The sequence below is a fragment of the Malania oleifera genome, chromosome 3 (genome assembly GCF_029873635.1).
Source record: "Malania oleifera isolate guangnan ecotype guangnan chromosome 3, ASM2987363v1, whole genome shotgun sequence".
In the NCBI taxonomy this organism is placed as follows: Eukaryota; Viridiplantae; Streptophyta; class Magnoliopsida; order Santalales; family Ximeniaceae; genus Malania; species Malania oleifera.
This window is the reverse complement of record NC_080419.1, coordinates 66,366,820-66,372,939: the sequence shown is the minus strand read 5'-3', so window position 1 is coordinate 66,372,939 and position 6,120 is coordinate 66,366,820. Positions and strand designations below refer to the sequence as shown.

Here is a 6,120-nt window from a genome sequence, read left to right as displayed (position 1 = left end):
TCATTATGGTATCAAAGCCTGGTGATTCCTAAAATCAACGAAAGGAAAACAATTTCTTCTTCTACTGCTTTTATTCTTGTCGCCAAGAAACAACTTTTTCCCTCTACCAACAGCCGCTTCTTCTCCAAACACCAATTTCCAGCAAAGCAGCTGCTGCCTTTAGCTCAATTTTTGACAACTCACGAACCCTCCAATTTCCCGCAGCTCACGTACCCTCCTCCGTGCTGCCGCCCAACACTGTCGGTGAGTTTTTGAAAAATCAAAGGGCCTCATTAGCTTCACTTATCTTCTTCTAAGCCGACGGTCATGAAATTTCTTCTTGCCGGCGAAATCCCATCCCAACGGCCGTAAAACTTCTTCTCCCTGACACTCTCCTAACATCCTTGTCTTCCACTCCATTACCAACATTATATATATTACCTTTTTTGTCTTCCACTCCACTACCCACATTAATTATTACTTCTTTTGTCTTCCATTCCACTACCCACATCATATATTAATTCTTTTATCTTCCACTCCACTACTAACATTAAATATTAATTCTTTTTTTTTTTTCTTTCTGCAATTGTGTCCCCTCCCCAAGCTCTCATCTATTTTTCTAGCCATTTGCCCTATTCTGCCCTTCATATTTTCCATTACTAAATTCCAGATTCCCATAATCCTATATATTATTTCCACAACCCAGTACATTTAACTAGTTTATCTTCTCCCATTTCTTTTAATTATGGCTTGATCAAGTGAAACTACAGTTATATTTGCTGACAAAAATATTCATGTTGTCTCAATCAACACATCCACACTTATTCCTCACAAGCTTTCAAGCGAGGGAAAATATTCAATGTGGAACTCCCAGATGACCAATCTTCTTCTTGGGTATGATCTCATGGGATTTGTAGATGGAACTCATCCATGCCCACCAACTAATGATCCAAAGTACAAAATATGGATTCTTCAAGACCGACTACTGCTTCTTTTTTATCCAAACAGGTATAATTGGACTAGCAGGACCAATTGTATCTCGATGCAAAAATGCTGAGGAAGCGTGGCACAAACTCAAAACTACCTATGCCAACAAATCTAACACTTGGATGGTTAGTCTAATTAATTCCCTCACCAAGGTTAGTCAATCTGGAAAAAAACATTTATGAATTCATGCAAACTGTTAAAACCATTATTGATGATCTTGCTAGTGTTGGGCACAATATGAGTGATGGCAAAATAGTAGTACATACTCTCAATGGTCTCACCGATTATTATAAAGAACTAAAAGTTGTCTTACGTGCAAGAGAATCACCTATTCTCCTTTGAAGAATTAGTGGAAAAGTTTATGGACTATGAAACGAGTCTCAAGAAATTACACTAGACAGACTCTCACATCACTGCCCAATATTCACAAAAGCATCACAACAAAAAAAGCAAAAACGACACCTTCAATACTCTTCCAAAATAGTCTCGATTTGGAGGAAACAATAATGGATACCCAAGGAACAACAACAATTAGCTCCAATAGAATTCCTATAGAAATCGTGGCAACCACAATTTTTCCAGTGGTTTACAAACTCAAGGACTATTGTCAATCTCCTTAAATCAGACTTGGAGGCCTAACTTCAATGGGAACCAATATCGGGTCATTTGTCAATTGTGTGACAAGCTTGGTCATGTTGCCAAAGTATGCAGATCACATTCCTTACCCATCACCTGGCCACAAGCCAACTTCATAATTCACGAAACTCCGAGTAATTAGTCAGGATGGATAGTTGACTCCGGGGCATCTCATCACATCGCCTCAGATTTGCATAACCTATCCATTCACTCTGAGTATAGTGGCAATGATGATGTCATGGTTGGAAATGGTAATAACGTTCCTATCACTCATATTGGATTTACCACTCTTAATTCATGTGATTCCACTTTCAAACTCAATAATGTTTTGTGTGCACCTAACATTAACAAAAATCTTCCTTTTGTCTCTCAATTTTGCTCTTACAATAATACCACTATTGAATTTTTTTTTTTTTTTTTTTTTTTTCTGATTCTTTTCTTATGAAAGATCTAACCACGAGTGCATCCTTGGTGCAAAGCCAGAATAAAGGAAATGTCTATGAGTGGCCTACTTCAATTAGCAGAACAACCTCTTCACCACGACACTCTAAGTCCAGATCCTTTTCTTCATCAAACCATTGCCTTTCATAAACTACCTTTCTCTAAGTCCAGATCCTTGTCTCACTATTGTCACGCATGCTTATGTAATTCAAGTCACAAACTCCCTTTTGGTGTCTCGCCATTAACTTGTTCTAGACCTTTGGAAACTCTATTTATGGATGTTTGGGATCCTACTCCTCTCCCCTCCTTTGATAATTTTCTCTATTACGTTATTTTTTTGGATTACTTTACCACATACACTTGGCTTTATCTTAAAAAGAAAATTAGATGTTACTTCCGTCTTTGAACGATTTAAATCTCTTGTTGAAAATTATTTTTCTACAAAGATTAAAACACTTTATACAGATGGAAGTGGCAAAGCCACTAGTCTCAAACATTTTCTCTCTTGGGTTGGTATTCAACATCTCAAATCTCCTTGTCACACGCCAAAATATGTTGGCACGACTCAGCATAAACATCATTGTGTTGTTGAAACTGCACTAGCCTTGCTACATCCTGCATCTGTTCCACTCAAATATAGGTCCTTAGAATTTCAAGCCACTGTTTACCTCATCAACCAAATGCCCTCTCTAGTAACACGTCACCAATCTCCCTTCTTTCATCTTTTTAAGAAGTCGCCTAATTATTTATCCTTGAAAATATTTGGTTGTCTATGTTAGCCATGGTTGCGACCCTACACCTCTCACAAACTCCAACCACGGTCCTGTGCTTGTATATTTGTTGGCTACTTAACTCCACATCATGCCTATATGTGCCTTGATCCCTCCACCAATAAAATCTACATCTCTAGACATGTCGTGTTTTTGAAACACACTTTTCCCCTTCAGAATAACAAATCTCACACCACGTCATCTTTCATATTACCCTCCTCCATCAATTGGTTATCCAAATCAACTCAAGTGTTTATTCGTGTTTCTCTTCCTAATCACTTCCAATTGCCTGTAACCTCTATCCCTTGAGTTGAGTCTATATGTCCTCTTCTTACTACTTCTTCACATGGTGAGTCTTCCTCTTACCATACTAAATCTCCACATCAGGCCATTTCATACTCGGGACCCTCCTCCAGGCCTCCACCGTCAGATGCATCCAATCCTTCCCATGTAAGTATCTCATCTCCGATATCCTTTCCTTCATCTACAATTCCAGCAGAACCTCACCCTTATAATACACCATGCTACATAATAACATTATAAAGCCAAAACATATCTTTGACCTTCACACAACCACCACTCTCTCCACTATTGAACCTTCCACTTTCAAACAAGCCCAGCAACACCTCTCATTGCGACAAGCCATGAGCGATGAATGCAATGCCTTACTCTCCAATCACACATAGTCTCTTATTCCACGCAATCCTATATAAAATGTTATTGGGTGTAAGTGGGACTATACGATTAAAAGGAATCCTGATGGGTCCATAGCTCATTACAAAGCTCGCTTAATGGCCAAAGGTTTCCATCAACAACTTGGGATAGACTTTTTGAAACCTACAACCTAGTTGTAAAACCTACAATTGTTCGGTTATTACTTACTATTGTCGTGACTAACAATTGGCCTCTTTGCCAACTAGATGTAAATAATGCATTCTTGCAAGACTCTTTATCTGAGGAAGTTTTCATTGACCAACCCCCTAGCTTCACCAACCCAGATCTTCCTGATCTTGTCGATTGCTTATGCAAAGCCATATATAGGCTTCAACAAGCTCCTCATGCATGGTACTGTGAACTTCGCAATATTCCTATATCAGAAGGATTCACCAACTCTCGGTTGGACACCTCCTTGTTTATGCTTCACTCTTCTAACACCGTTCTTTATCTATTGGTTTATGTGGATGACATCATCTTCACTGGATCCTCCACTCATCATGTGACTGCCTTCATCGCCAATCTTTCCAAATGATTCTCTCTTAAGGATCTTGGTAATCTCTCTTATTTTCTTGGGATTGAAGCTCACTTTACCTCTAATGGTTTGTTTTTATCTCAAAGGAAATATATCCAAGACCTCTTGCATCGAGTTAACATGGCCACTACCAAGCTTGTCTCTACCTCTTGCATCCAAGACCTCTTGCATCGAAGTTCTTATATTGTCGGATGGTTCTCCACCAACTGATGCTACCTTCTATCACCAAACTCATTGCGCTTCTTCTCCTCCTCCAACTGGCACTACAGCTGCGTCAGCTACGTGTTAAACTCGCGCACGCTAGCATTACGGTGCGCCTCCACCAGATGGAGCATGGCACCATGGGTCTCCACAGAGGTGGGCGGGGCGCAGTTAAGGAAGCGGTCTACGATGGACTTGATGGATTGGTGGCCGAAGGAGAAGGGTTTGTTCTTTGGTGAGAACACGATGATAGCAATCTCGACGCTACAGAGGGTGCAGAGATCACTGGCCTTCTTAAACAGACTGACTCTATGTTTTGAGAAAGTGACTTGGAGGTTATTGTCGCTCGTCATATTTGGCCACCCGTCCGTCAAGTCCATCGCAGACCGCTTCTTTAACTGCACCCCGCTCGCCTCTGCAGAGATTGCAGCCCCACGCTCTAGTTGGTGGAGGCGCACCGCAACGCCAGCGTGCATGAGTTAACACATAGCTGATGCAGCTGCAGAGCCAGCCGGAGGGGGAGAAGAAGTGTGGAGACGCCATGCTGGTTGTGAGAAAGGCAAAGGCACAATGTTGGTGGGAGGCACCTGTAACGACTTGCCTATTTTACCAGTTTTTTTTTTTCAAATTAATAAATCTTGCAGATCATAATCCACCTGTACTCGTGGGTATGAAGGACATATCAAAAATATAATGCGGAAGCCTAGGTAGTAGGAAAACATAAAATCATATATATCCTGAAATATCATTAAATATAAAACCAGAGTTTACTATATCCATAATACAACTCAAAAAATATCCAAAGACCAGTCCTAGGGTCGTTTCCCTTAACATCCATTTGACCCTACCAAAAAGACTTACCCTTTAGAAAATGGTCAACCAGCGATATCTATCTCAACGGAGCTTTATCCACTCTCCTATCCGGGGCTTCTGAAATATTCAAATAATTTGGGATGAGACACCTCTCAATAAGGGAAAACAAACTAATACCAGTGTGTGGCAACATGAGTACTCTGTGTTATACATAAGAGCATACAAAAACATATTTAGTAAAACTGTCAATACTATTTTTGGGAAAACATGTATAATCATAGCATAACCGAACATACTGAGTTTCCATAAACATAATCCGTCCTTTATAATGATAATAATACGAAAACAACTCTGGTAGGTTAGCTGGCTAATGTCATGTATTACCCCCACATGACTGGGTTATGTGGCCCGAAGGTGGGACCTGACAATGGCTAGCTGATCATTGCCAAGTCAAAATAAATTTCTGTAAGTATGATGGGTCTGCCAGACTGGTCCATACACCAGGGCACCAACACTTCAATAACCACATCGACTATCCATCCTCACGCTACCCCGCACGACAGCGATAACACAAATATCATGATCAACATGACCATATAACTACAGTACCGTATCTAGTGTAAGCCTAAACCAAGCCAACCAGGTTTTGATACCATATATCATATTCCAAACTGTGATACATCATTATTCCATAGTAAAAATTATCAATTCACTATCATCATATCACATTTCATATACAAAGTGAAAAATCATCGGCCCGTATGCTGACATTTCATAGTTTATCAATCATGGCTCGTACACTACATTATATAACAAATAAGAGACTTGGCCCGTATACCTGCTTAATCACCTCAATAGCTCAGCCCGTATGCCGGCATATCATATTAGTAGCTCGGCCTATACGCCGATATATCATATTAGTAGCTCGGCCCGTACGCGGGCGTATCATATAAAAATATTCTCAGAAAATAGTATTTCATAGTAAATCTTACTCATGCCACACAGAATGGGTATTAGGTATATTTAAACACATCACCATTTATC

At 40.0% G+C, this 6,120-nt stretch overlaps 1 protein-coding gene across 1 annotated transcript; it reads right to left on the bottom strand.

The window, feature by feature from the left end:
* Positions 1-4,340: 4,340 nt before the first annotated feature.
* On the bottom strand, positions 4,341-4,739 carry LOC131151342 (agamous-like MADS-box protein AGL62). Its single transcript, XM_058102584.1, has one exon. It carries the CDS (start codon positions 4,737-4,739, stop codon positions 4,341-4,343), a length of 399 nt encoding a protein of 132 aa, XP_057958567.1.
* Positions 4,740-6,120: the final 1,381 nt, after the last annotated feature.

Coding starts and splice junctions, on each gene's coding strand:
- LOC131151342 (XM_058102584.1), bottom strand. CDS start 4,739: ATGCACGCTGGCGTTGCGGTGCGCCTCCACCAACTAGAGCGTGGGGCT.